Source organism: Dioscorea cayenensis, chromosome 19 (assembly GCF_009730915.1).
Source record: "Dioscorea cayenensis subsp. rotundata cultivar TDr96_F1 chromosome 19, TDr96_F1_v2_PseudoChromosome.rev07_lg8_w22 25.fasta, whole genome shotgun sequence".
Lineage (NCBI taxonomy): Eukaryota > Viridiplantae > Streptophyta > Magnoliopsida > Dioscoreales > Dioscoreaceae > Dioscorea > Dioscorea cayenensis.
The window spans coordinates 18,300,525-18,326,655 of record NC_052489.1 but is presented as its reverse complement, the minus strand read 5'-3'; the positions used below and the strand labels follow the sequence as shown (position 1 = coordinate 18,326,655).

The 26,131-nt window shown below is 32.8% G+C and overlaps 3 protein-coding genes across 7 annotated transcripts; all 3 read left to right on the top strand.

Moving 5' to 3' along the window:
* LOC120283297 lies at positions 1-4,306 on the top strand. Of its 2 annotated transcripts, none has more exons than XM_039289940.1 (5): positions 1-211; positions 1,259-1,611; positions 1,983-2,078; positions 3,736-3,795; positions 3,892-4,306. In XM_039289940.1, the coding sequence occupies exons 1-5, from the start codon at positions 100-102 to the stop codon at positions 4,099-4,101; spliced, it is 831 nt and encodes a 276-aa protein (XP_039145874.1). In that variant the 5' UTR covers positions 1-99; the 3' UTR covers positions 4,102-4,306. The 2 variants fall into 2 exon arrangements, with proteins under 2 accessions (XP_039145874.1, XP_039145873.1); XM_039289939.1 differs by having other exon boundaries at positions 1,256-1,611.
* Positions 4,307-12,884: 8,578 nt separating this feature from the next.
* LOC120249856 (pentatricopeptide repeat-containing protein At1g09900-like) lies at positions 12,885-19,877 on the top strand. Of its 3 annotated transcripts, none has more exons than XM_039258534.1 (7): positions 12,885-15,539; positions 15,631-15,714; positions 15,858-15,984; positions 17,778-18,374; positions 18,459-18,522; positions 19,359-19,467; positions 19,567-19,877. In XM_039258534.1, the coding sequence occupies exon 1, from the start codon at positions 13,219-13,221 to the stop codon at positions 15,457-15,459; it is 2,241 nt and encodes a 746-aa protein (XP_039114468.1). In that variant the 5' UTR covers positions 12,885-13,218; the 3' UTR covers positions 15,460-15,539; positions 15,631-15,714; positions 15,858-15,984; positions 17,778-18,374; positions 18,459-18,522; positions 19,359-19,467; positions 19,567-19,877. The 3 variants fall into 3 exon arrangements, with proteins under 3 accessions (XP_039114468.1, XP_039114467.1, XP_039114469.1); XM_039258533.1 differs by having other exon boundaries at positions 15,631-15,727; XM_039258535.1 differs by lacking the exons at positions 17,778-18,374; positions 18,459-18,522; positions 19,359-19,467; positions 19,567-19,877 and adding an exon at positions 17,324-17,446 and having other exon boundaries at positions 15,631-15,727.
* Positions 19,878-21,426: 1,549 nt separating this feature from the next.
* On the top strand, positions 21,427-23,965 carry LOC120250100. Of its 2 annotated transcripts, XM_039258876.1 has the most exons (4): positions 21,427-21,624; positions 22,703-22,858; positions 23,133-23,351; positions 23,554-23,963. In XM_039258876.1, exons 1-4 carry the CDS (start codon positions 21,445-21,447, stop codon positions 23,896-23,898), a joined length of 900 nt encoding a protein of 299 aa, XP_039114810.1. In that variant the 5' UTR covers positions 21,427-21,444; the 3' UTR covers positions 23,899-23,963. The 2 variants fall into 2 exon arrangements, with proteins under 2 accessions (XP_039114810.1, XP_039114811.1); XM_039258877.1 differs by lacking the exon at positions 22,703-22,858 and having other exon boundaries at positions 23,554-23,965.
* The last annotated feature ends 2,166 nt before the right edge of the window (positions 23,966-26,131 follow it).

The window sequence follows — 26,131 nt, the reverse complement described above, 5'->3', positions numbered from 1 at the left end:
GACGTTTTCACGTGAGCCGTCTTTTTTGCAACCCTAGCTCCGCCAAGGTCTCGGCAGCGAGAGAGAGAGAGAGAGAGAGAGAGAGAGAGAGAGTGAGTGATGATGGCTGCCCAGAAGCTCTCCAGTTCGTTGCTGCAACGAAGAGAGCTCTTCCTGCGAGTTCTGCCATCCAGCCCTGGCCTTCGCCACTTCGATCGCCATATCCATTTTGGTGCACATCCAAATCGTCTCCTTTTATCTTGGTCTTGGTGTTTCTCTTCATAGTTAACTAACTGCATTTGATGTTTCATAGGAGAAGCATGATTTTGTTTTAATTATGATTTGTGATAATTATCTCTAGTTTTTAGTCAATGCGATTCATTCTACTGTGCTAAATCATGGAGATTCTGAATTTTTTTAGTGTGTGTTTTTTTTCCCTTAGTTCCTTTGATTAAACGAGTGTCTGATATATATATATATATATATATACCTGAAGCATTGCTTTCATATTTATCTCTCTTTGTAACGTGTAAACATTATCTTGGATCTTGTGATTGAGATTTCATTGTCTTGTTGGGTAAAGTTTGGAACTTTAGGATTTTAATTTAGGAGTTGTTTTGAGCTCTATGTCAAGTTCATTGAGTGAGAGTGTGAACTAAATTTTGTTACTTCAATTTTAATTGAAACCATGTATTTTACTGTTCCAATTCATGAAAATTGTGAAATTTTGGATTTTTGGTTTATTCATTTGTTTGCACAATTGTTTGATTGATATGCTTGGGATAGAACTCATTAGCTAAGAGTACAGAGGCTTATACACAATAGACCTAACAAATGAGTGGTATGACTGAATTTGGCAGTATAATTTAACATAATATGCGTAATGCGGGGCACTCTGCAGCACCTCCGATAAGTTAATGTCTGCTTTTCGATGTTCTGTGGATTTCCACAAGGAAGATGGCTTGAAAAATATGTCAACAACTTCCTTCTGATCTAATTTGCAAATCTTTGGCCAAAATAGGTGTCATATGAAGTCACTTAGATGGTGAAATTGATGGTGCTCATGGTCTTATTGTTACATTAATATGATTGGTATTTCAAATCTTGGCTTCTTGTTGTTGGTGCTGGTGTGGTGCTGCTGTTATCATTGTCAACATCTTCATCTAATAAATTTTGTTGAGAAAGATCTGAGTTTTTCCTTTTCTTTTTGTTCTCTGCCTGTGCCCACATTCTGTTTCTTCATTTATCCTGAGGCTGGCCAAGTTTTGTCTTGAAGCAGGTAATGACGGAGGTGATACAAAAAGTGACAATTCTTCTGAGAGTGCAGATGATTTTGAAAGACGCGTATTTAGTGGCACAGATGACAGTTCAAATTTCAATTCTTTCTATCGAAAACTTGATAAGCATGAAAAGTTCGTTGGAACATCTGGCACTGGATTCAATATGAATGATCGTGGTCAGTTTCGATCCATGGATGGATTGAGTGAAAGCGTTGATACATTATCAGATGGTATGGATTCAAAGTTGAAGAAAGCTGCTCAGACATTTGTTGTCAGTGATGAGATACAGAATGAGGATTACTCATTCAGACCTGATATGACATTTAGACCTGGGTCAACTTATACTGCCAGAGTAATTTTCTTTATCTGAATCCCAATTAAGCAGATACCAGTCTATACTTGTAGAATCTTTATTATTTGTCTTATTTACCCAAGGCCTTATTAATAGCTTCATTGGCATTAATCCTACCTCATAAGTTTTTACTGCTTGTGTTATTGCAAAAGTACATGTGTGTCACATGAGTCTCATACTATTGATATTTTTCCTTGAAAAGAGTGATTGCAAAGAATGATAATGAGATAAAAACTATTTGTGTTCTGAAGGGTGTTTTTCCTAATTCATTTTCTTTGAAAAAAAATAATTTGAAAGTTTTGAACGATGACTAGTATTCAGGGTAAATAAAATCACTTTTGCTTATTGTTGCACTGCCTCCTTATTTGCAGGATCTTGACCTAACAAAACCAGGGATTCCAAAACAATTCAAACCTCCTCAATTTGAAACAACCACAGAGGAGGTTTTGAAGAAAGCTGATTTCAGGGTGAGTTGTCAATATTATTGCACATTATGGTTGAGTATTTGTTTATTTATTGTTTCAGACACATAGTTCTTTGCATAATTGGTATTACTGCAATTTATGCTTGATCTTATCTTGTCCTTGTGAGTCAAAACCTCAATGAATTTGTTAGGGGGAAATAAATCTAGTTCTCCCTTAAATTTTGTTATTTACGCAGGCACTCATCAAGATCTAAAGAGGATTGTGCATACTTCCATTTGGCAGCTTCTTGCATCAACTTTAACTTTTGCAAAGAGAATGAAGCGCACTTCCGTTTTACATTTTGTGCTTGATTTTCTTATTTGATCTTTTTGAAGTCATAACTCTTTGTTAGTTTAATTAGAATTGCGTTATACAAAATTTAATTAATCTTACTGTATATAGTTAGCTTGACATATCACTTAAGCCTTTTTCCTCTTCTAGACAATGAATTTTCCTTTGTCCTCTATTCATAACCTTCTTTTAACAGAAGAAAAACCTTTCCCATCACATCTATTGGTCCCTAGAAGTTACAATTATAAATATAAGGTATAATTGTCATACAGATCCCTATAATTGTGTACTATCTGCCCTTTTAGTCCTTGTAATACTTTTAGTTACATTTAAGTCCTCATATGTGATTGAATTGGGACTTTCGAGTTCGAGGCGTAGATGGCGTTATCTTCACCGTTTCTTTTGAGCTGGCATGGCTTTAAATACTCGTTGTTAGGTACAATCAAGTCCTTATATTTGATCGAGTTAGGGCTTTTTAGTCCCCCTATTTTGTAATAAAAAAGTCACATTCACCGTTAGGTCCAATTAAGTCCTCATTTTGATCGATTTGGGACTTTTTAGTCCCCCAATTTTGTAATAAAAAAAGTCGGCGCAAAAGAAACGGCAAAGTTAATCTATGCCGCGGACTAGAAAGTCTTAATTCGATCAAATATGATGACTTAAATGTACCTAAAAGTATTACAAGGATTAAAAGGACAGAAAATACACAATTACAGGGACCTGTACGGCAATTAAACCTGGGTTACAATTATAAATATAATCATCTAAAGCTTGCAAGTGCATTAACATTATCGAACCTGGGTTCTTCGGCGCAACTGTAATGAATGAAGTGCACAATGCTTCAAACCAGGAACAGGCATCTCTATTTATCAGCGTAGATATCTTAGTTCTCCCTAGATGTGAAGAGATTACAAATATTCATTATCGGCCAGGTGTCTGTTTCTTCCCCTTCATATTGTTATCACTTCATCTTTCACCATAATATTCACAATGTTCAACATGGGCAGTGTACTTCATAATGGCAATACCATATGAGCAATGCTCTTACGCCATTATCTATCTAGTGGTTCAGCACATCTCTTTTTGAAGGAGGTGACAGGGATTTGACTTCACCCTTGGCCCTAGGGTATGATACTACAAAAGGAAGTTCACCGTGGGTTAGATTATCAATAAGGTTGATAACAGAACGATGAATGGACTGCATAATATGCATATTATTTTTACTTATGGACTGCATCTGTTAAGAAGGAATCTATTTCATAAGACTATAGTTATCTTTGGTGGTTGTTTTATTCGACTTGTAATTCATTACGCACGAAATAATTTATTACCAGCACTACCCTCTGACGATGATAATCAATCTGTACAGAATGTGAGATTCCTTCAAAATTTCCTCACTGAAGCTGGAATTATTATCAAAAGAAGCCAGGTAAAATCTCTGTGCCAATCTAGGAATCCACATCTCAAACATCAGTAATTCAAGAAACATAATTTTTACTGCTTTCATTATGGTTCTTCATTGCAGACTCGCATAAGTGCAAAAGCTCAGAGGAAGGTTGCAAGGGAGATCAAGACGGCTCGTGCGTTTGGTCTAATGCCATTCACAACAATGGGCACAAAACCGTTTTCCTTTGGAAGGTCCATGGATCCGCAATATTTGATGAGTGAAGACTATGTGGTGTTCAATAACAATATGCAAGATGCTGCTCGGGAGCCGCCATTGGAAGAAATCTGACCCAGCTCCAAGAAATTTGCTCTTCAGGATGTGTTTTTGCCTTCTATGCCTCTTTGATGTTGTTTCTTTTTGTTTCTTAATTATAGAATTTCTAAATTTTCTGAACTTCAAATGAGTTGGCTTTATGGTTTTGGGTTTTATAGATAGAGCTGTATAATTTTCTAGAATTTTCGTAAATTATTATGTCTTAGTTTTGACGTTTGAACTGCCATGCTTTTTTCATTGTTTTTAATGAGGTATTGCAGGTGAAATGAACTGTTCAGAGGCTGCCGGAGTGGTTCTGTTGATAAAATAAATAATAAGTTATTTAAAAAATATAATATGTATACTATAGCTTTAACTATTACATAAAGCTTTTACCATCCGTTTGGATGGTGGTAATCATCCCCCTCTAGAGGGGGATGATTACTAATCCCAATGCACACCCATGTTTGGGTGTGCATTGGATTCTTTGATTACCCTCCATGGGGGTGATAACATCACCCCATGGAGGGTAATCATCATTCCCCCAGTTTTGGGGGGAATGAGGGGGAGGGAGAGGGATAGGGTAATGGACATAAAATGTCCATTTTACCCTCTCCCAATGTATATATATATAATATTAATATTAAAATAATTAGTTTATAATAATTAGATAATAATTCTATATTAAATAAATAAATATGTGGGGGTAGTGACCATTTTTTCACGGGAAATTTTTATTTTACCCTAATCCAATTTATTTGTATTAAACAATATTAATTTAATTAGTAATTAGAATAATTAATTTCAATGATTATTAAATGAAGATATGTTATTTAAATATTTAATTTATACATTAAAATTAATAAATGATATATAAAATATTTATAATTAAAAAAATTAATTAATTAACTTTAATTATAATAATTAAATCATAAAGTGAGAAATTTAATTAAATATTTTATAACTAAAAAATTGATTAATTTAATTAGTTAAGTATAATAATTAACATGAATAATACAAAATATTGTTATAAATAAAAATTATAATTAAACAAAAACTCACTATATTATTTAGTATTATTTGTTTATATTAAGGGCACAAACGTAATTACGCACTATCTTCCTTTTTTATTTTTCTCATTTCCAATAAATTACTTATCTACTTTTCTCATTCCCAAGGAATTACTCTCTCAACCAAACAAAGTTTTCATTCTCATCCCCCTCCCCAAAATTTTCAATCCCTTCCCCCTCTCTAAAGTTTTCATTCCCCATTCCGTCATCCAAACGATACCTTAATGCTTTCTAATAGTGTTAAATGTCATGTCCCACCCAAAGGCTAGGCATGTGGCAACCGCCGTATATTCTGAAGTAGGTGATGCATATATCATTATCTGCTACTTCAAGACATCGCGAGATTAACAGTATTTTAAGCATGATTCTGATAAAAAAAAAAGTTTTTTGAACCCTATAATATTTGCCAAATACACGGAAATGATTGAAGTATGTTAGTACAACCGCACTATTTAATTGGCATGATTTGACATCACGACAAGATGATGTGGCAACCATGGTGACAAGGCATAATTGATGACGTGGCAAGCATGGTGACATGGCATGAAGACTTGGAGTGCAAGGCAAATATCTTGAAGATCATGGTGGAGATATTTTTAGTAAGTTTACAACATGTGGCCAAATATCTTGAAGATCATGATGAATCTATCTTAAAGATCTTGGTGGAGTTATTTTTGGCAATGCATTACATTTTGAAGACAAGATCATATCAAGACCATACTTAGAGAAGACTAAATATGGAGGAGCTTAATTAAGGAAAGATCTATTCATGGTGTGAATGAAGACTAATTGAAGATATGATTTGAAGAATCATTGAAGTCTATTAACGGCAAGATTTGAGGACCAAACTTGGGTGAATTGAAGATCAAGTTTGGAGAATCTTTGAAAACCAAACTTGGAAGATTGAAGACTAAGTTTGGCAAGTTTCATGAAGACGCACAAGGACGTGCGCCCCTTGCGAGGGGACTGCGTGATGAGGAACTGAGGAGGTAGGCTAGTTGCTGGCAGTCGGGATCGGGAGATTTGGCTGCATCGACTCGGACTAAGCATAACCGGGAGGTTGATGGGTCTTGAGGTCGTCCGCAACGTAACCAGAACTCAGTCAAGTCAGCAGTCAGGGCCATGTTGCAACTTATGTTACAACAGGAGTTGCAACAGCTAATTTCGGAAGGTTTTTTAAATTAGTAGCCGCGGAGATTCTAAAAGAGGTATGTGCTATATTTGGGACGTTGAGGCGCCTATATATGCTACCTTGCTCGTAGATTGTAAGTGTGACTCTTGAGTGACTCTTGGAGGAGAGTGCGTGAGCACCAGACAATCTAGAGAGGGTAGTGACTTTATTGTTGAGAGTGTGAGTGACTTTGTACTCATCTATTTTTACCTCTTTTAGTGGATTGTTTATCTCCGGGCTTGGCCCCCCAGACGTAGACGAGTGGACGCCGAACTGGGTTACCAACGTTGTGTGTCTCCTTGTGTTTGTTTGTGTGCTCTTTCTTTATTGGTTTGTGTGAGACTTCTATGAGTGCTTGAGTGCTACCTAATACTCACAAACCACACCGGAGGAACTAACAAAGTATATTAAACACATAAGATCCACATGATAAAAGTTCATAGATTAAGGGTTTTAAGATTTACACCGTAATGGATATTTAGCGCAACGAGACCCTAATACACAGCCAAACTAAGAGGTTAAGTTTGGAAAATAGAAATGAAAAATAAACTTACATGGAAGCTTCTTAAGGCTCCATTATTAGTACAAATTAGTTTTAAGAGCAATTATGGGTTTGAATATAGAAAAAATACAATTTCACTAGCGATAAATCTTGAGTGGAACATTCTACTCAGTTTTTACAACGTAAGATGCAAACAATAGAATAGGAAGCACCCCCGCTCTCTCTCTCTCTCTCTCTCTCCTTTGGATTATTATTTTTAATTTTCTAAAATATCAATTTTTTACATATTAATACTTATAGTCTAAATAAATTATGTTTGAGAAAAAAAATTTATTATTCGACCCAGTAATATTTTGTATAATATATAAATATTTTAAAATCTATTATTTGGCTCCTTCATTTATTATAAATTAGTTTATACAGTATAAAAATTATATTTTTAGAAAAAAATCTTGTCAATTTATTGTTTTAGAAAAAAAAACGCTTTATGTTTATAAACTAGGATATAACATATAGAAAAACTATATATATATATATATATTAAATGTTTATAAAAATCTATTGTTTGGTCCCTTAATTTTTTACTTGATCGTTCCTAAAAAAATTTTATGACTGTATATTTATAGTCTTCTTTGTTTTTGTTTTTGTTTTTGTTTTTGTTTTTTTTTTGTTTTTTTGTTTTTTTTACAAATTGGATTAGTTGAGCGACAATGAATATGTTATGCAACTAATCTGAATATATATATATATATATTCAATTTATACAAGGACAACTTTTAAAAACCTAGTTTCAATTTTTTTTTTTTTTAAGTCAGCACCCTCTTTATTTTCCTTCTAGTTCCGCCACTGGTCTAAAGGATGATAACTCCAAGATTATGGAAATGTTGGAGAAAACTAATACAAATCGACAAATGTTCTTAGAAATGTAGAGTAGAAATGTGGCTTTTCTGCAAATGAGATATGAGGATAAATTTTTTGATGCGAGACTTGAATTCTATCACTGATCCAAATATTTGTGCTAGTGTGCAAGCATAACAATAAGAAATTTTACATAAAAGAGGTCATTTTCGACAACCACCCCCTTCTATATCTAATTTGTTTAATGAATTCTTTGACAATATCAATGGAAATGGTGATAACATGATAGACTATTAGTCCCATCTACTTCCAACTTCATTAGTTGAATTTTGGGTGTCGTGGTTTTTTTTATTGCTCATTTAGTCGATGATATCATGTGATATTAATCTATGTTAGGACTATTATCTATGTTTTTATTTTATTGTTCATGTAATTTGTCCTAATTTTAATGAATTTATATTTCTTCTATTATTTTCTTCAATTTTTTTATTTCTTATTATTTTAAAAATATAAACTTAAATTATAAGTTATTAATTTGATTAAAATATGAAATTATAAGTACAAATTTTATAATGATGTATATTTATGTGGCTAAAAGTATACCAAAATTATAAATTAATGACTCAAAATCCATTAAACAGAACTATATTGACGCGTAACTATTTGGCCATCATTGTAGCAAAAATAGATTCGGCACAGGATTTAGAGCGTGTCCTATACCAAATTTATTGATTTTATTCAAATTTGGCATCCGGTTGAAGATGCCCTAAAGCATGCTAAGCTATATGATACTACAACAAGAATACCTTATATCTTAAAATTAACTAGTGCACAATTGCTAGAGTTGGATATTCTATACATGGTCTTCCTCAGGTGCTGTGTTAGGATCTAGTCACTAATTGCATTTATGATGCAGAAAAATAAAATTTAAAGATTTGTTTAAAAATTAGCTCTGAGAGTTCATTTTGAGCCATTTTTAAGTCAGGGAGCTATGAGTATAATCTTGTATATATTTGGAGCATATTTTTGAAAATATGAATAGTGATTTTGTGTAAATGATTCTAACGCCCACGTGTGTGCACTCTCTGCTTTACTTACTCCACTGAGATTTGTGCATGCCTTTAACTTCTTAGGGCTTAGCGGCTCATCTTAAAAAAAAAAACCGAGGGATGGCAAGCAATTTCGATGTTTTCCAGGAGGTGGTAAGTTAAAAATCTCAAATTCTGAGTTTAAGTTGGTGTTTGGTTAAATGTAACTATAAATGCAGTGGATTTTCAGTTACAATGTAACTAGAAATATTTGATTTTTTAAATACAGTGTAACAACAATTAAATCTTGTGTTTGGTTGGATGTAACTGGAATTACTGTATAATAAGATTTTATATTTGTTTGGAAGGATTTTATATCTAGAATTGAAAAAAAAAACATGTTTCGTTGAGTGTATTTTGAAAGTATGATTATTGATGGTAAGATTACCCCATATTTTATTATGAGTAATGATATTTTTACTGAATAGATTTCCCGAATAGGTTTTCCGAATGACGTGGATGTTAAGTTGGCATCCATGTCAGCATCCACGTCATTATTTCTTTATTTTTTTTTAAAAAAATTAATTTCTCTTTATTATCTAAATCCTAAATTTAAACATTTAATTGTAAAAGATAAACATGTAAATGATAAACCGAAAATCACTCCCTAAACTATAAACTAGAAATCACAAACCCCCACAGGGGGTTCGTGATTTCTTGTTTAGGGTTTAGGGCATAGGATTTAGGGTCTAGGGTTTAGTATTTATTATTTAGGGTTTAAAATTTTAGATTTTTAGTTTATAGATTTTGTAGCATTTGGGTTTATGATTTTAGATATAGGTTTATAATTTTTTTTAATTTTAAGTATTTAAGAATTTTTAAAGTTCAAATTTGAAGTTTATATAAAAAAAATAATGACGTGGATGAGGATGTGGATAACAAGTTGGGCATCCACGTCATTCGGGAAACAACATAGCATCGCTCTTTTATTATACATCAATTTGTTATGATATAGTAATTATAAAATATTTATTAATTATTAACTTTATTTTTAATATATTATTATTTTTAAAAAGGTTATATTTAATAATTAGTAATAATATATTGAATTAATTATTAATTTAATTAATAATTAAATTATCAACTAATTTCAATTTAAACTATTCAATACCCGTGCAAAGGATAAGATTTCATTAAATAATTAAATAATACATTTTTTTTAATGGGAAATAGTAACTCCGGTAGATGCTAGCCAGGTAGAGCAGTCAAAACCAAGGTTGTCAGACCAGGCAATGACCCGGCTAAGCTCAGGGGTCAGGGGTCAATGGGTTTGACCGGGTCAAATCGGGGTTGAACTGGGGTCAATAATTAAATATAAAAAAATATTATAATAATTAATAATTAGCAAATATAATATTAAACCCATAATTATAATATAAAAACCTACTCAAATTTGATATTTAAATTGATAAATGACTTTATATACAGTAGAGTTTTCTACTTATGTCATTTATTTTTACATTTTTAAAATATTTACAAATTTAATATATTAATATATAATTATTGAACTTCTCTCGGTGTTATTTATTTATTTATTTGTTTATTGGTTGATTTTGTTAAAATAGATAAGAAATTTAATTCACTAATTCTTATATCTCAATTGAGTTTTTATTTTGTCTTAAATTTTCTTATACTTTTTATTTAATTAGAATACTTTAATTTTATATTTCTATAATAAAATTACACTCATTTATTGTTTTATTTTCTTAATAAATTAAAATTTTAGAAAGTATTTACATAACATATTAATAGATTTTATTTTTAAATGTTAATTTTTGTTGGTATATTTATGATATATATATATATATATTGTATTCTATTTATTGATTATAAATTATAAATTAATATTAATAAATATACACCATTTTGTGGTTTCTAATGAGAAAATAATAATAAATTATTAAATATTGTAAAAAAAATTAAACATTGTGACCCGATTGACCCGACCAGGTCAACCGGTTTCCGGTTGAACTGCCCGGGTCACCGGGTTAACACCAGATTTTTTATTACCCGGTTCAATGGGGTATACCAGGGTCGGCCACATGGCCGGTTCCCAGTTTTTCCGGTTGAACCGGCCGGGCCGGTCCGGTCCGGGTCTAACAACCTTGGTCAAAATGGGCTAGCGGGGCGGGCCAGCAAAATGCCAACCCGACCCGACCTGTTTTGGGTTGTGGGTTGGGTGGACCGGCCCGCCAAAAAATCAAAATAATTAATTTATTTTATTTTTATAACTATTGTAACATATGAAACATTGAAACATTCATTATAAATTCATTAAAAAACTAAATTAAAAATTAAAACATACAATAATTAACAAAATAAAAACATCCATTATAATATTCAAAACCTAACAAAATCAACAATAATTACAAAATCTCTAAAAAAAAATATCTATTACAAATTTGCAATCAACAAAAATTAAAAAACAACAAACCACAAGATAAAACATCTATTACAATTATAACATTCATCCATTACAATCAATAAAAATTTAGCAAAATTAACAAAGCACAAAATAAAAACATTTCTATTCGTTCAATCTTGCAATCGGCGGTGAGTCGGTGATCGGTGACGATGAGAAATGGCGATGAGATTTTAGGAATTAGATTTTTGGGGGGAGAGTGGAGGCGGGGAGAGGGCCGGAGAGGGAGAGGTGGAGATGAGGGAGGCGGAGCTTAACGACAAGCCAGGAGACACCACGTGGAGGGATCCCAGTCGAAGAGAGCGTTGACGCCGTTGAGAGGGTCGCGGAGAGCTTGGCGGAAGGCGATGACTGATGAGGGGCGCCGATGATGATATCGGCTTGGACTTGGAGATCAAGGGGATGGGTGGGGTGGCGGAGGAGATGAGAAGAGGTTAGGTCACGGGTGGGTTTTTGGTTTTCTTTATTTTGATTTAATTAATTAATTAATTAATTATTTTTTTGAAAAAAAAATTATTTATTATTTTTTTAATTTAAATCCTTAACAATATGTCAATATCAATATATATATTATATAAAATACATTATATATAAATTAGAGACAGACAACTGGCTGACCCACCCCAACCTGTGGCCGGCGCAGGTGGGCCCATTTAGTTCCGCCTGGAGTAAAAGACCAACCCGACCCGTCCATTTTTATTGGTGGGGCGGGCTGGCTCGGCGGGCCAAGCCTGAATTGACAGCTCTAATGCTAGGTCATTAAACCCTCCCCTAATTTTTTTTAATTTTTTTTGTACCCTGGCATCAAGTTATTAACCTCCTTTTAGATTTTTTGCAATGTGGTGATTAATTCTCATCTCAATATAATATTATTCTAGTAGTTATGGTAATTTACAATTTAATTTTGTGAAATAGAAGATATTTCTTATTTAAATTTAATGTTAAAAATTATTTCTTATTTTAGGTTAAATTAATTATAAGCAAAATATTAAATAATTAGTAAAAAATATTTAATTTTAAAAAATCTTTGATAATTCAAAATCTTTTAGAATAAAATGTTGAAATTGGTTAATATTTGAATTAAAAAAAATTAAATATTAGAGAAAATTCTTGAGAGCTAATAATAATAATAATAATAATAATAATAATAATAATAATAATAATAATAATAAAATGATAAACTCGTTCAAGAAATTATTATTTATGAAATAATAAACTCCTTTGAGTATACAAATGTTTTATAATTAATATTAAGATATTAATTATGTCTTCAAGTTTAACTCAGAAAATCGTAAATTTTAATTGTAAAACAACATCCTTCATTCAAGGGATTTCAAAAGCATTTGGAAAAGAGAAACCTTTTATTTTGTTTGTTGCTAAACATTTGAATTTTTTTTTTTTGTATTTTCATATCTAAAAGTCATGGTCATATGACTAGCATGTGAGGGATTTACATGCAAGTATAGATATATATTAATTTTTATAATATCAGGGTAGAGGTAACTTTACTAATCATAACATACACTCCAAGTAAAAAAAATATATCAAACTAAATACATATTTTTCAAATCTAAATTTACAAATCCCTTCAACCAAGCATATTTTTTTTTTTTAATTTTCAAATATAGGAAATATAAATCCGCTAAATTTACAATTACATCCCAACAAATGCACTAATTTAAAAAAAAAACTTATGGAAAATCAGCGTTCCTTGCATAGGAACTCCAAATCCTCTGAAATAAATTCTAACTTCAACCCCTCGCCTGAACCCTTACCTTGGTTCGCCGTCGCCGTTGTCAGCATCCGGGCGTCGCCGGCCGTCCTTCGCTTTCCATCTTCGGAGGCTAAGCGAATCTCAGGCCCAAGCCCGGTTTAGCTGGATGAGAAGGGTTTTGGTTAGGGTTTTGGACGAGCAGGTTTCACCCCTCCTCGTCGAAGAATCGGAAAGCGCTGAAATGCTGAGCTGCAATCGGAGTTCATAGATGTGAATTTTTGAAATAAGAGGTGAAATCCTAGCCTTTTTCTCCGCTCAATCGATCTCCATGCTGCATTCTCTCTTTGCTTCTAGGTTCCAATCATTAAACATTCCGAGAAATTTGCGTCTTTTTGATAAATTTCTAAGCATGTCCATCTCCTGCTCAGTAGAAGCTTTGGATTTCTCTGAAGACAGCCTGCATTTGGAACCGGGGTTGCTTCAAAATTCAATCTTTGAACTGCCAAATTCCTGTATCACATGTTCAGTTTATCTCGAGAGGGATCTGACTGCGAGTTTTTATAATATCTGGCAATCAGCCCAACTTGCTCGTCGCAGCCGAGTGCAAAATTATGCTAAAGCTGGCAATTTGAAGGCCGCACTGGATGTTTTGAGTCTAATGAATCCGAGTGTGCTTGATTACAATGCTCTCTTGCATTCTTATCTCAAATCTAGTGCTGTCTGTGTGGATAAACTGGCTGAAGTTATTGAGGGGATGGAAAGATTTGGACCACCTCCAAATGTTTGGACATTCAATATACTCTTCAATGGTTTGTGTAAATTAGGGTATTTGAAAGATGCTTTATCTGTACTAGAGGAAATGCACAGCAATAAGTTCATTCCTTCCTTTTCATCCTTGATGAGACTGTTGAAGAAATCCTTGAGTGCATGTGAGTTTGATGTTTCTCTCTGTGCATTATCAATGATGATAAATCATGACTATTTACCTACTTTGCCTGTGTTGAATTGCTTGATTTCTGGTCTATGCAAAGCTGATATGCTTCAGGAAGCTTGTAATATAGTTTCATTTCTTCTTGATAGGGGCTTTTCCCTCAATGTGTGCACCTACAATCCCATTCTTTTCGGGTTATGCAAGTCAGGTCAATGTGACACTGCTTTGTCTCTTTTTTACAAGCTCAGAAGAAAAGGATTTACTGCCAATGTTTATTCTTATACAGCTTTAGTTTTGGGGTTCAGCAAGAAAGGGCTATGGGAGGAAGCTTATCGAACTTTGGAGCAGATGCATGTAAATGATTGTGCACCTAATGTTGTTACATATACTGTGCTTATCAAGTTTCTTTGCAAGCATTCAAAGATTGAGGCAGCATTGCAGATTTTGAATGTGATGAGCAAAGAAGGCTGTTCTCCAGATTTGGTTACATACAATACTCTACTCCATGCGCTTTGTAGCCTAAATAGAGTGTCTGATGCCCATGATTTGATTAGGGTTATGGAGAGAAACGGTACCTTTCCTGATCATGTGACTTATTGTGCTTTAGCCACTAGTTTATTGAAGGCTGGGGAATTGAAGCATTCCCATGATCTTCTCTGCAGAATGGCTTCAAGTGGAGGCCAATTTGTTGATTCTGTGACTGGTAATATCTATTTCCAGATCTTATGTTCTGATCATAGAAATGGAGAAGCAATAAGCAAAGTCAGCAGTATGATGGAGCATGGATTTGTCCCCACAAATGTGACATACAACACAATATTGAAAGGGCTTTGTAGTGATGCGAAGCTTGTTGAAGCATTAGAGCATTTAGATAATTTCAAGTGGGAAAGAGGTGGACCTGATTTGGTTTCTTTCAATACATTATTGTCTGCTGCATGCAGGCAGGGAACTGCATCAGTGATCAGGAGTGTCCTTGACCGTATGGGCACAGAAGGATTTAAGCTTAATATTGTTGGCATGACTTCTCTGATGCAATACTTTGGCAAGATTGGTGCTTTAGTTGAAAGCTTAAAGCTTTTTGAGCATATGATCAGTGAGGGACAGTGTCCTAGTACCATCACATATAATGTGATTCTTGGTAACCTATGCAGAAAAGGATTGACTGGACATGCTAAAATAATGTTCAGTGAGTTCAGAAAGCCTAGTGTTTTTCCAGATACCACTTCATACAATATTCTCATACATGCTTTAGTCAAGAAAAATGACTATTTATCAGTGGAAAACTTGTTGGTTGATATGCATAATAGTGGTTTTGCTCCTGATGCCTTCACCTGTGGATCCTTGTGCTATGCTCTGTGCAGGATTGGGAAAGTAACTAGTGCCTTGCAATTGGAGCACTGGATGGCCCAGAATGGACTTAACCCTAATATTTCTTTCTACAATAATATATTGAATGCTTTGTTCCGAATGGCCAGATTGTCTGATGTTGTCTTAATTCTAAGAAAGATGCGTATGGAAGGCGTTGAACCTGATGCAATTTCCTTGAATATTTTTAATCGTGCAATGTGCAAATATGGTAATAAGAGGTTCCCAAAGCCCATGAATTTTATCAAGAAGTTCATAATGAATGAATCATAGACAGGTTCAGCTTGAAGATGAACTGGAATAACATGCTGTCACTGGTGATAATGTGCACCCTCTGCTTCTGACAATATTATGTTAGTTCTCTCCCTTTTGTATTTCAATCATATCTACACATTCTTCATATATTTTTTTCAATTTAATTTCTCTACTGTTCTTATTCCACAGGTCACAATTGATAGAAATGGTGATTATTCAGATGACATCAGTGAGATTATTACTTTCATTGAAATGATGGGGATTCTGCTCAAGGTGTTTCATATCTGTAATGCTCTGAGACTTGTGTTTTTTTTGTCTCGATATCTATGTATCTTCATCAAAATTTTAGGACATGGGGTTGGGAATTCTGTTCAAGTTTTTTGGCATTTCATCACTTAATATCATTTCATTTGCAGATTATCAATGCTATAGTCTCTTAAGGAAGTGCTTCAGATTCAACCTTGCGGGAATTAATGTTCTTGAAAGCTCATCAAGCTTCCTAAGAGTAAGAAGTTGGCAGCATCTAGGAGCCAATGTTCCTGGGTATGTTATTTGATTCTGATTATTTCATTCTCCATCTATATTTTGACCAGTTTTATGTCACAATGTTTGTGTTTCCATCAGTATTTCACTTATTCTCTGTTTCCCTGCAATTAATTTGTAATTTATTCTTTTGATGATGATTTTTCTGATTGTGCAACATTAGAAGGAATGTTCTTGCTTTCACTTCTATAATCATGACAGCTGTTGCTTTATATGCTCATGTTGATTGATGACCTTGTCATGTTTTGTGGTTTAGTATCTCATCAAATATTGTTTGGTTAGCCAATCAAAACATACTTGACAAGGTGCAGGGATCCCATGATCACTTTAATTCTTTCATACTTGAGACGTGGTTGATATTTGTCACACAAAATGACTTCCAAAGTTATTTCTGGAAGATAGATGATAAATTACAGTCTTGTGGCATGCTGTAATAATGTGGGAGTGAGAATTGTTGATAGCTATCATTCAAAGAATTTTTTGGTGTTGGTTCTCAGCTTGAGATTTGGTAGGAGTATCTCTAGTTTTTAATCAGAACAATTCATTTTACTGTTCTCTGTCATGAAAATTCCAAAATTTTTATTTCTTTTCTTTGTTCCTTTGCATAAGTGAGTGTGTTTGATTGATTTATGTGCATCTAACACTGCTTTCCGATTATCTCTTTGTGTAAACATTCTTTTGAATCTTGTGATTGATGATTTTATTGTCTTGTTGGGTAAGTTCATAAGTTTATAATTCCAATTAGGGTGGTTGTTGTTTTGAGCTCTATGTCAAGTTCATTGAGTGGTCCTAGACGATGTGTGAGGAGGATATTGAACTAAAGGTTTTTACTTTAGTTTTAATAGGAACAATGCATTTTACTGAAGGTTGTCCCTTGAGTCAAGCTCTTATTATCACGAAACTCTTTCTTGTTACGGGGATCATGTATTTGAGTTTAGATCTGCTAATTGTGGAAGCACTTCGTATCCTTTTCATTCTATGTGATTTTCTGTGAGATGGGTAGAACATTTATAAGCAGGACCCTTCATATTTATTTTTGCAAATCTTAGGCACATAAAGTCCTCATAGACTTGCTTATGCTGTGAAATTTATGGACTTGGATCATTTGATTCTTCTTACCGCATTATTAATGAGTAGTATTTCTATTATCAGTATTGTATGCTTGCAGTTGTTGTTGTTGGTATTTCTATTATCAATATTGTCACATAATATAATATTTTATTGAGCTAGTCTAAATTTTGACCTTTTTTTTTTTTAGTTCTCTCAATATGGTCACATCCTGTGTTGTTATTTATACTGTTGCTTGTCTAGTTTGATTGTGAAGCATCTAATTATGCAGATGATAAGAGAACTGACAGTTCTTCCAATATTGCAAATGATTTTGAAAGGCACTTATTCAGTGCTGTGGATGACAGTTCAAATTCCAATTCCTTCTTTCGGAAGTTTGATTATATTGAAAAGACTTAGGCCCTGTTTGGATGTATAGTAAATTTTTCTGTAGGAATTTTATTCCATAGGATTCAGAAATGATTCCTTTGGAATTAACTACAGGAAAAATTCCTACGGAATCAGTGTTTGGATGTGCGCAGGAATTTTCCATAAGAATTTTTAATTTTGAAAATGAAACTAGCCGTTAGAGTTTTTAAAAAAAAAACTAGCCGTTGGAGTTTTTTAAAAACTAGCCGTTAACAATTTTTCTCTATTTAAAGCCAACAATCTTGCTATTTGTATACTTATCTCTCCCTAGCTTAAATTTTTACCTCACAAAGTTTTTTGTTTCAATATGGATCTAGATTGACGCACCACCGACCCTGTTGCTGCTCCCGCCACCATTTCCAGCCATGAACTCTGTTTCTCGACACACACACACACACACACAGAGTGATGAGAGGCGGCAAACGGTGACGGCAGTCAGCTGCGACAAGCGGCGGCGGTGAATGACTGAAGATGGTGGAGAATGAGAGATAGAAGGAAAGCCTTTTCTAACACACTCGCACAGCCCGAATTGTACAGGAAAAAAAAATTGGGTGTCACCTCTTTTATAAATTCCTGTGGAATCATATACTTCCATAGGAACTTATTACTATCAAAATACTATCCAAACACCCAAAAATTTGGTTTCCTACATAATACTAAATTACATAGGAATGAATACTATTCGTATGGAATTTAGGGCCATCCAAACAGGCCCTTATGGAAAATCCAACAGTAGATTCCATATGAATGACAGTTGTCAATCTCAATTATAGATGGATTGACTGAAAGGCTTTATACATTGCCAGATGATGTGTATTAAAAGTTGAAGAAAGCTGTGAGGAAAATTTATCTGCAGTGATGAGATGCAGAAAGAGGATTACTAATTCAGAGCTTGGACAACTTACACTCGTTGGGTAATTTTCTTTATCTGATTCCCAATTAACAGGATACCAGTCCATACTTAATAGAATATTTATCATCCATTTTATATATTGTAGGTCTTGTTAATGGCTTCATTAGTATTAATCCTACTTTCGGATTTCTACTGGAATTATTGCAAAGGTACAATGTTCTCTCTCATGAGTCTTGTGCTGTTGATATTTTTCCTTTAAAAGAATGATTTTCAAAGAATGATAATGAGATGAACTTTATTCCTGTTCACAGGGCTGTTTTCTGTGAAAATTCTGGCAAATAATTTTGAATTTGAAGGACACCTTGTATTCAGGATGATATAATTGCTTTTTCTCATTGCTGTGTTGCCTAAATATTTGCTGGATTCTAAAACAATTCAAATTTGCTCAATTTGGAACAACCAGAAATGAGATTTTGAAGAAAGCTAATTTCAAGTTGAGTTGCCAATATTATTACACAGTATGGTTAGGTTCTTTAATTTTATGTTTCAGAGATTCTGTGGAGTATAAAAAGTATGCTATTTGCGGAAATACTGAAACATGTGATCATTAAGTCCACTTTCATATGTCCCAGTTATACCCATGATTTGCTGCTTCTGTTTTCCTTGTATGCACGCGCATTTGTGTTTTTGGTTCTATAATGTTAAGGAATATTTCATCTTTTCGAACTTCCTGGCAAATGGTGAAATGGTTCTTTTGTTATGTTCTTCCTCTTGCTGATTTTAAAGGTCCGGCCCATAAAATTTGTGGCCAGTGCAAGAACTGTGTATATTATTTGTTTTGTTTTATATTATAATTTTAGAGATTCTATGACTGCAAGAGCTAGGGCAGATCTTAATCCTTGTTTTTCCTAGATTTGAAGATGTCACAAGTAATCATGCTTGACCTGCTGTGGGATTGTGGCTTATGGCCCCATTGAATTGTTAGCATGCCATTTTTCACCTTAATGTTCATCATTGACAATGTATTTTGTGATGGTTATATCAGAGAATCCGGATATTGTCTTCGACTTGAAACTCATTGTACAGAATGTGAGATTCTCAGATTCCTCATGAATCTCCTCACTGAAGCCGGAATTATCATCAAAAGAAGCCAGGTAAAATTTCTATGCCAATCTTAGAATGCACAACTCGAACATCATCGATTCAGGAAACATAAGTTTTTACTGCTTTCATTATGTTTCTTCATTCTGCAGACTCATCATGTAAGTGCAAATGCTCAAAAGACGGACGATGGTATATGCACTAACAGTTCGCGTTTGGAAGATCGTAGAAAGATCTGAATCAAGGGTACGAATTTGTTATTTATAATTGCAATAAGCAAGTTGTGGCGTTGGAGCCTTTGGAAGAAAGCTGATCATCTGCAAGAATTCTAAATTTTGTTCACTTTTGCTGCCTCTTTGATGTTGTTTTTGTGTTTCTCAATAATGAAGTGGGGCATTGCAAACAAAACTGAACAAAATCAATTTCTAAATTTTTAAATTAATTAGACATTAAGGTTTATATATATGCATGCTCTCACTGGCTTATGACACTAAATTATTAAATTAATTTATAAAATATATATTTTGAAAATATAAATTCATCTTACATATTGTTATAACTCAAAATGTGTAAAGAAATGCATTGATATGATACATACATACCTATAATTCACATAGTGATTTTGAAATGCTGTAGTTTGGCATTATTGTCAATTTTATGTTTTGGAAACAAATCTCAAAAAACATGTTTGATTACCTATTTTTGTTTTAAAAATTTATGGCAACAATCATCATTTTTTTTTAAAAAAAAAACAACATTTTTATGTTTTTAATTTTTTTAAAAACGTTTTCAAAACTCTTTCCCCACCATGAAACCCTTTCTCTTCTACTCATCTCTTACTCTCTCTCTCTCTCTCTCTCTCTCTTTCTACTCATCTCTTACCTCTCTCTCTCTCTCTCTCTCTCTCTCTTTTGCTGCTTTTAATTTTTACTTCCTTCTAATTTTTAATTTAAAAAAAATCAATTTTTTTTATAAATTAATACTAATCTTAAAAATATTTATAAAAATTTATTATTTGGGCTTGATATTTTATAAATTATTTTATATAGTATAAAAAAAATTATATTTCAGAAAGTATTTGTTGAAATTATTGTTTGACCCTTGCTTTTTATAAACTAGAATATAACATATAATATAACATATAATATTATATATATATAATTGTAAAATGTATTGTTTGAGTTATTGACTTGATATCAAAACAAAAATTATGATTATGTCTCTATATTACCTTTTCTCTCCTTTTATTTATTTTTTTAAATCGGATGGATCCAATTTGAATATATTTATATATTAAATTTTTTAGGAAAAATCCAAAAATATTTTTTAGTTTCAAATGATGCAATTTTTAGGAGATATTTTTATCCATACAACCCAGTTTATATTATTAATTTTATTTAATTATACAATCAAGCAAACTAATATGAAAAATAAAGTTTTTTTTTTAAAAAAGTTTCGTAATAATTTTGTATTAACCAAACTTGTTTTTGTTTTCAGCTTTTTAAAATATACAATCCAAACATGTTTTGTTTTTAAAAAATTAAAAACAAAACAGAAATAGAAAAAAAAAACAGAAACAGTGCCAAAGAACCTCTAAATATTTAGAATGTAAAAAAAGTATAAAATATAGTTTATTTATTTTTATTAGTAAGTAATTAATTGGAGGGTGTATATATAAATATATATTTGAAACTATTGCTATATATTTTCAGTGCTGTAATAAGTGGAAAAAAAATCATTTACAATAAATAAATCACTCTTTTTCTTATTAGAAAAAAAACCATGTTTTATAAAAAAAAAAAATTTATACATTAAAGATTATTTCTTATTGCTTATTGATTAAAATTATAACTCTTTAATCTGAAATGTACAAGGGTTTTTATTTCTATCAAGTATTATTTTTTTCAGATATGTTTTTTAATTGAATGTAAACCCGAATCCGATAAGCCCATTAACGGATGCAAAACCAAAGATCCATTAAAGGAGCTGGAGGTCCATCAATGGCGAAGGAGACGAGAAGCAGTGAGAGAATGACTTCAGCTCTTTGTTATCCAACGACCCTGCCCAAGCTCTGCAGGGAATTCACTTTGAACCCTAAATGCTCACAGTTTTCCCCTTCTTTCTTTCCCAAATCTAGGTTTCCGAGCAGCGCTTCTCTGTTCAGACCGTGTTGTTCTAGGAATGGCTGGGGTGGTGAGGATCCTTTTGAGGTATTTCCTTTCTATTCCTTCAATCCAATGTGCTCTTTGTTTTCTTTGTTTTAAAAATTTGGTTTTTATGCATTTTTCTGCGAACTATTGTAGTGAGGAATTAGGATATCTTTGCTCTGACGCCCTTTAGGTGTTTGGCTTCTTCATCCTTCAATACAATGTTTCCTTGTTATTATTATTATTTTTTAAAATTGGCTTATATATATATGTATATATCTTTAAATCTCTACAAAATGAGGCAAAGGTTATCACAAAAAAAAATGGTATAATTGAAAGTGAGTTCCTTTTTGTGTTGTTTTAGTTTTATTTTTTTGATGAAGTTTATGGCTTCTCACTGTGCATGTTGATGAAGTGAAATGGGAACTGTTGGTTATGTGCCAATTGCCCCCCAAAAAAAAAAAGAAATGATAGGAAATTCAAAGTATTATCAGTTTTCTGTATATGGTTTGATTGAGGTGCTGGCTTCTCAATTTGAATGTTTGAGTTCATTATAGTGGTTTAGATGGTGGACAATTTGAGAAGATAGTTTGGGTTGAAGAATGATAAAAAGTGTCATTCAACAAACGGAATTAGTTCACTAGCTATGAATGTAGACTATACTTACAACTAATCTTCACAGGTTACATTTTGATATGCTGCTACATAACAAAATTAATGTTTTCGAGTCTATCAAGGATCACTCTTCTTGCATTTCTTCAACTTGACTGTAACTTTCTTTGTCTTTATCTCTTTTTGTTATTCACTTGGGCATATTCATCTGATGCTTTTATGCTTCATATTTAAAATGGTGCTTATGACCCGATTTTTCTCAATAGAAGGATAGCTTGGTAAGATCAGGATTTAGGTTCAATCATAGTCCAAAGTAAATTTGCAGTCTTTATCAGTTAAATGAAACCCTTTTGTTCCTGTTGAATTTTTCTGACTTGCAGTAAAAGAAGCAATTAGTCTTTGATTTCTCATGAATGTGAAGATGGGTTTTCGTGTTGATGAGTAAATGAAATAGCTTTTGTTGCTAATTGAGATTATTTGAATTTTCTAAAAATCGATTGTGCTATTGACCTCTCAATTGATCAAACAGAACTTCTCAGTGCTGGAAACTGATACTCCATGGGATAGTGCTGACATGTGGAGTACATTAGCAGGATACATCTTCACCTTGCACGTCCCTCTTAGCTTTGGTGGAGTAGCCTTTGTGGCTAAAACACTCCGGCCTTTGCTTGACCCACTTACAATGGTAAAGAGCAAACTGAAGTAATTAAAGTATCTACTAGAATAGAATCAGGCTACTACCTTTGTCACTGCTTCAAGTCCATATTAGTAATAAATCATTCACATGCACATATGAAAGTACATTTAGATTTATCGGATGAATAGTTTGAGGAACTCTTATGAGAAATAAACATTATGCATGTTACTCTTAATATTTTGTAACAGAAGTTCCTCTAGAACTTTTATCAATTTTAAACTAATATAAGAGCATCATTTTATGTCGTGATTGTGTCATGCAGGCGTTGTCAATAATTGTAATCCAAATGATGGAATTGACAGGGGCAATGTTGCTATTAAGTTTTACTGCAAAGAAGGAATATCAGATTTCAAGCTTCTTCATTGGAAAGTTGTTTTCAGAAAAAAGAAGCTGGATTAAAGCTTCAGCAACAGGAGTAGTGTTTCTTATTGGTTTGATGTTCCTCACATCTAGCATTGCCGATAGTTTACTCGAAGCAAAGGTTAGTTATGTGTTATTATGTAATTTGTAAGATCTCTGAACACTAAGAATTATCGTAAATTCTAAGCCCAAATATTAGTTAAATGTATCTAAACCATAACATGTTGCCAATTAATTTACTGACTACATCAGCATAATATATTTCTTTTTGTCTTTTCAAATACAAGTACTTAATTTAAATTCTGAAGAATGATCTCATGCAGGAGGATGTAAATGACCCAATAATGAAGGAGATGTTCTTGGGCAGTCCATTATCCGAGATTGCAACAGTATCTCTCCTCTGCTTCACAACGCCATTGCTCGAGGAAACAATATACAGAGGATTTCTTCTCACTAGTCTTGCCAAGGAAATGAAATGGTGGCAAGCCATTATAATCAGTGCTTGTGTTTTCAGCATTGCTCACTTCTCCTTTGAGAGTTCTCTGCAACTTTTCCTTGTTGGCATTATTCTTGGTTTTGTTTATTGTTGGTCAGGAAACTTGGCTGCTCCTTTTCTTGTCCATTCTTTGTATAATGCTGCAGTTTTACTGCTTGATTACATGCTTTAGATTCTGAAACAGAGAGGATTAACCCCACATTAGGATTAACCCAAAATTATATGTAAATTTTTTTTTTTCATATATATACAAGGTTTGGTGGGTGAAAGTAAATAAATCTATCTATATAAAGGTTTTATAATTAATTAAATTTTAATGATAAAGGTATGTCAGAAAAGATATAGATATATATATATATATATATTTATTATTTATTTTAGGTTTTTAGTTCACCGGTATCTTCAGAATCCATGGATTCTAAATTAATCTGATTAAGGTATGCACAGCCCTATAAAGGTGAAAACTGGGACCTAAGTTTTTACCGCTTGATTAACTCTTGTTGGTAATTTTTAACATATGTTAGCAATGCAATTTCCTTTATAAATACGATTTTATATCTGTGTGTATAATGTCAAAAACATCTATATATTAATGAAAACCAAAGATCAAATCACAATAAAATTAAGAATAAAATTGAAACTTTTGTCCATCTTATGTAGTCCCTTGACGCCGGCAAAGCACACTCACCGAGATCTTACCTTCTTGCAAAGGCTTTGAAAACCCTACTCTCTCGTAAGAAAGCTAACAAAACAGTTGTAAAGCACCCTCTTCAAGCCCCGCCATTTTGTTGAAGGTCTCTGTTGGAGGCCCATGTATATTGGGCCCATTCTAGTTTTCAAAACATTCCTATATTGTTTAGTACCACATTGTTTATTTACAAGAATTTCACCCACTTTATATATACCACTATTCACTAGTCTTTGACTTTGGTTATGCTCTCTCACGTGCAGGCGCAGGGAATTCAAATTTCATAGGTGGATTCAAAATTTGTCTTGGAAATTCTAAACTCGTGTAGGCCCATGCGGACACGAATTGTTGTTGGACCTTTTCATTCGTCTCAGTCAGCCTTCCAAGTGGAACCATGGGTTATTTTTTAAATTTCTGTATATCAATGGTCAGATCAATTTAAATCCATTTAATTAATTATAACCAATATATTAGTTACTGATTTGCTTCTAGTGATTATTGATCTTAAAAATGCCTCATAATCTATTAAAGGTCATTATAATTAGCCTCTAATATATTATGAAATACTCTTAAATATGGTGTACGGATCCATATAAATTAATACAATAATTAATTGCATGAACATGCAACCATTGAGACAACATTTAAGACTTTCTACAGTTGATGATTTGTAAATAATGCAAGTAATCATGTAAATCCTGCACAAATTGATACACATGAATCCAAATAATCTTGCAAATACTTCAGATCTTTCAAATTGGTATGATACATACAAAGTTTAATTACCTTCAGATCTTGCAAATGGGTATGATACATATAAGGTTTAATTACCTTTAGATCTTGTAGATCCTTTGAATCTTGCAAATTGGTATTCTACATACAAGGTTTATACCTTCAGATCCTACAAATCCTTCGAATCGTGCAAATTGGTATGCTACATTCAAGGTTTAATTACCTTCAGATATTGTAGGATTGTAATTTCTGTCAACAAATCCTGAAATTGCCTCTTTCACATGACAGAATTTACAATCTTGCAAATCACATTCTTGCTCATTTGATCATCTAAAATAAACAAATTAAATTTCATTTTCATCTCTGTTCACCAATCCCACAACAGTGTGCAAAAGTAGTGCAAAATCAAACTTAACTTGCCTCTTTGACATGTAATTACCCACAAAAAAAAAAGGTTACAAAATCAACCGTTTTAACATCCACTTAACAACTAGATATTAATTTCATTGTTGACACAAAATATGAAAACTAACAAAACCCACCCTTAGATAAATGCTTCCTTCCTTCACAGTTGAAGATTTCTTTTAGATGCTTCAGTTGATGTGCTCTGTTGTGTTGTCAAGTCTAAAACTTCATCTGGGATAGAGACTTGGGGATTCCTTCTTCATTTTGGTCTTCTTTTGCAGCAAGCCTCCTATTTTTATGAGCCTAATCATCATAATGACCAAAGAGCATGTATGATTAACCTGAAAAATAAATGGTATACCATGCAATTGTTAAAATAAAAATAAATCTTACCATTAGTTCACTAACACTAACAAATGATGATCCATGTTCCACTTCCCTTCCAAGAATTACCTTCTCCAGTATGCCACTTCTACAACATACATGGAACAGTTATGATTAATTCAACAATAAAAACAAATTATGACAAAATTGCTTGCCTTCAAAACTCTAATTGGGCCATAAGTAGCTCAAATTCTTG

Excerpts from the sequence above, each read along its gene's own strand:
- LOC120283297 (XM_039289939.1), top strand. The coding sequence starts at position 100 with ATGATGGCTGCCCAGAAGCTCTCCAGTTCGTTGCTGCAACGAAGAGAG. Across the intron at positions 212-1,255 it reads CGATCGCCATATCCATTTTG|CAGGTAATGACGGAGGTGAT; the intron begins GTGCACATCCAA and ends TTTGTCTTGAAG. Across the intron at positions 3,796-3,891 it reads TTATTATCAAAAGAAGCCAG|ACTCGCATAAGTGCAAAAGC; the intron begins GTAAAATCTCTG and ends TCTTCATTGCAG.
- LOC120249856 (XM_039258534.1), top strand. The coding sequence starts at position 13,219 with ATGCTGCATTCTCTCTTTGCTTCTAGGTTCCAATCATTAAACATTCCG.
- LOC120250100 (XM_039258876.1), top strand. The coding sequence starts at position 21,445 with ATGACTTCAGCTCTTTGTTATCCAACGACCCTGCCCAAGCTCTGCAGG. Across the intron at positions 21,625-22,702 it reads GTGGTGAGGATCCTTTTGAG|AACTTCTCAGTGCTGGAAAC; the intron begins GTATTTCCTTTC and ends TTGATCAAACAG. Across the intron at positions 22,859-23,132 it reads TGCTTGACCCACTTACAATG|GCGTTGTCAATAATTGTAAT; the intron begins GTAAAGAGCAAA and ends TGTGTCATGCAG.